This window comes from Teleopsis dalmanni, chromosome 2, assembly GCF_002237135.1.
Source record: "Teleopsis dalmanni isolate 2A chromosome 2, ASM223713v2, whole genome shotgun sequence".
NCBI classification, from domain to species: Eukaryota; Metazoa; Arthropoda; class Insecta; order Diptera; family Diopsidae; genus Teleopsis; species Teleopsis dalmanni.
The window spans coordinates 23901993-23906068 of record NC_051847.1 but is presented as its reverse complement, the minus strand read 5'-3'; the positions used below and the strand labels follow the sequence as shown (position 1 = coordinate 23906068).

The following is a 4076-nucleotide window of genomic DNA, read 5'->3' as shown; positions in this document are numbered from 1 at the left end:
TACATCCTAACCCATCTTTCGAAAACCCAGCGGGATACAACAACACGAAACATTCTCATAGATATTGCTTCATTTGTAGACCTGGACAAAGTCAAAGTACATCTCTTTTTACAAAGAAAAGTAATTGATAGATTTTATAGACTATAGTAGCAATTCTTGCACAGTTGCACAGTCGTTGAAATTTGTTCACTTTGAAGCAATTGTGCAATAGCACAGTGCCCCACTAGAAGCACATAAACCGCGGGTTAACTGAAACTACGTTTTTGTTTATCTCCTATATAATCTATGCAATAGGGTTCTAGCGATCTTAGTATCTATGCGATTTTTTTAGCGAAAGAAAGTTGTTCTGAACACTACCTTAAAAGTAATTATTATGAATTTTAATAAAAATTTTTCAATTTAGATACAATAATTATTATTTATTTATTATATAAGCTAAATTGAACCACAGTGTTTGTTCGACCACATGAACATTGGATCACATGAACATTGGATCACATAAACATTTTTTCTTTACATATTTACTACTATAATAAATGAACAAAGTTCTAGAATGTAAATGTAAATTTTGAGTCTAATTAGTTTATATTTTCGAGCAAGCACTGTATATATAAATTTAGATTAAATATGATTTAATTAATAATAATAATCTAATAATTTTTTGATTTCTTTATATAGTATGTAGTTGTAACAGTTTGTTTGAAAGCTGGTCTTTCGACAAATTCTTGGACTTGGTTAACGCATGCTGCGATTTGGGGTTCAATATTTATGTGGTTCCTTTTTGTGATTGTATACAGTCGTTTTTGGCCTGTATTACCATTGGCTGTAGTTTTTTGTGGAATGGATACTATGTTATTCACAACACCTGTATTTTGGTTCGGATTAGTACTAATACCAGTAACTACTCTGCTTATCGATGTTATATGTAAACTGTGAGTAAAAAATATATAATATAAAAAATTAATATATAAATAATTAATTTAAAATATTTTTATTCCTTTTTTAGTATTTATAATACTGTTTTCAAATCAATTACTGAAGCAGTACGAGAGTCTGAAATACGTAAAAACGATCCTAGTCATGTACTGCATGAGTCAAGATCATCGTAAGTACAATAAATTTTTTTATAAAAAAAAAATTATAATTATATTAATTGATTGTATTAATTGATAATAAAAAAAACTATAAAACGTTTCAGTATTTTGATTTTGAATTGTTAAGCATCAAAATTTTAGTTTGAAATTCTTTTTTTGTATAAAATAGTTAAAGTCTTAAAAATTTATAACCTTAAGCTTTAAAGTTATTCCTACTGTTTTGTACTTTAAAAGTAATTCCTTTATCTTTGTTTTGTGATAAATAAAATAAAAATTATTAATGATTTTGTTAAAATGCATTTTTATTTACATTTTGTATATAAAAATATATACTTAAATAATTTAATTTATATATGTAAATTAAATTAAAAATAAATTTAAAAATTATTTAAAAATTATTTAAAAAAAAAAACTTAAAAATTATTTTTTAAAATAAACTTAAAAATTATGTTTGAAATATTTTAACAAAATCGTATTTATTAACCCTAGTCGCTAACATGTCCCGTTTATTTTTGAAAAAATCACTAATCACTTTTCTAATTTAATCGTGTAATATAAAAAATTTGCTCTTTAAAACCTCTTGCAATAATTAAATTGTGTTTGTTGTATTTTTTGTGTATGTTGTTTTGTTGTATTTGTTTCATTAAAATTTTTTAATAACAATTTATTATTAGATAAGTATAAGTATCAGATTTTTATATTAAGACTTTGCTTCTTACATTTTGTTGATATAAAATCATAAGTTTATAAGAGAAAAATAAAACAGCTATTAAAAACTTAAGCTATGGTGTTGGTTATATATTAATAATTAATAAAAATTATTATTAATTAATAAAAATTATTGAAAACTGATATTTTTAAATATAATATATTTTATAATACCTAACGGTTTTAGGGTGTTACAGTCTTTAACTGCACAGTTGTTTTTTTTAATGAAGTATATAAACTTTAATATATTATATATTTAACATAAACATCTTTGAGATTAAATAGGCTCTACTATAGCATATCTATATATTGCTATCATACTATAGTATAACATATATTTAAAAATATTATATACTAAGGTCTTTAAAGTCACATAGCTTCTACTAAAATATATACATTTTTAAGAATTATTTATTTAATATTGAAAAACAATAACAAAAACAAAAATTAAGCAAAATTTGGCATTAACAAAAATTTATAATAAATTCAAAATGTTTAAATTATTATATATTTAAAAAAAAAAATAGTTTATTATAGTTGTAAATATTATTTATTTTATAAACTCTATATGATATCAATTATGTGCTTTTAACAATGTGATATGTTTAATACTTGCTTTTAAAAAACGTATTGCCTTATATTATTAATATATCTACACATATATGTTTGTTTTAATATTTTAGTTTTGTTAATTTGTTAATGTAAATATAGTGAAAAATGTTCGATTTTTTGTAGTAAAATTTTATTAAACGTAAACATTACATATGTTTTAATATATATATTAAAATAATCTGATCAGCAATAATAAAACATGACAATTTGAAAATAATTCAAAAAACGCTTAGCCACATCTTAGAATTTTAAAATATTAAAATTTTTTTATAGATATTTATATATATATATTGTTCTAATACTATACTTAAATCTGAAATTACTTAAAGTGAAGAATACAAGCAATATTATTTAATTTAAATAATACGATTTATAATATATGTTTTAAGTATCTACAAAATCAAGAAACGAAATAATATATTGTATATATAGATTGCATCCAGAAGTCGCCTGAACTTTTATTGTTTTAGTAGTCTATTTGGGAAGTATAAGCGGCGATAAGTTGTCTGTGCAGATGACTGATTTGTCCTCTTCAGAGACGAACAATTTTATTTACCAACGATTGGGTACACTTATAATAGAATATTTTTCGAAATGTATTCTCGGTATTATATTATATATTATTATTAATGAATAATATAATACAAAAGAATATTATTTTTATGTACTAGATTTATGTATATATTCTTCTTCTTTGCTTGATCAAACGCGAGTTAGTCTAAAACATTTTTACTCAATAGTGTCTGTAATCATTTAGATCAGGGCTCTCCAGACTAGATGCAATCACGGGTCAATAAAAATAACTAAACAGATTAGAGGGCCGCAGAAACAAATATGTACTTTCCGTTGAATTCTGATAATAAGTTGTTCAGATGATTTTATAGAAGTATATCTTGAAAACCAGCAAGATATACCTATATATATATATATACCTATATATATAATATAACTATATTGCATTAGATTTGAGACAAAGGAATTTTAAATTAGAGTGTGTGTATATAAATATATTTAACTTGAAATTCATACTTTATAATTAAACTATTTATTAGACATTTAAAAGAAATTTTGAAACTAACATTAGAATTAAATTAAAATAGTTTTAAAATAATTTATGGGATGTATTTTAGACCCTAACTAACTTAATATATATTATTAATAAACTGCGGAATACTATACTTCGCACCTCATCACAAAAAGTCATCTATTGTGCTAACCTCAGTAGTTTTAACCAATCAATAGGCTTTCAATAAAAGTGAGCACCTTTGACTATTCTGTACTGTTTCATAAGCGACCAGCAGTCTATCTCCACAGGAATAAGTATGGTGCTGTCTTATTTAGGGCATTTACAGAGATTATATTGAGATAGAATCTCAGCCAGTACTGCAGTCTCAGAAATCTGGTGAGAATTAGTGCAATATGTCTCTTTGAGGTTGCCTTAGATGGGGTGATAAATCTTTTAGCTTATCCTTCCCATTTATAGCTCATCCACAGTTTTTAAATTGGTTTCTTTTAATATCTAAGTTTTTCCACAATATACTCTCTTACCAGAGAACAGAATGGCTCACATCAATGTAATGGAAGTTAGGCTTTTCGGTTGGCGTGACAGTCAGTCTTCTCATTTCCTTTGTGTGTTTTATGTTTTGATACCCATCATAAAAT

The 4076-nt window shown here is 24.0% G+C and overlaps 2 protein-coding genes across 2 annotated transcripts in view; one reads left to right on the top strand and one right to left on the bottom strand.

Annotated features, from left to right (window-relative positions):
* LOC119674132 (tetratricopeptide repeat protein 7B-like) overlaps window positions 1-15 on the bottom strand; it is a 3463-nt gene extending 3448 nt beyond the window's left edge. The window contains exon 1 of the mRNA XM_038085257.1: window positions 12-15. Coding sequence (XP_037941185.1) covers window positions 12-15 — 4 coding nt within the window. The remainder of the gene's footprint in view (window positions 1-11) is intronic.
* A 657-nt stretch (window positions 16-672) lies between these two features.
* On the top strand, window positions 673-1109 carry LOC119674131 (probable phospholipid-transporting ATPase IA). The gene is made up of 2 exons (XM_038085256.1): window positions 673-932; window positions 1007-1109. The coding sequence occupies exons 1-2, from the start codon at window positions 769-771 to the stop codon at window positions 1107-1109; spliced, it is 267 nt and encodes an 88-aa protein (XP_037941184.1). The 5' UTR covers window positions 673-768.
* The last annotated feature ends 2967 nt before the right edge of the window (window positions 1110-4076 follow it).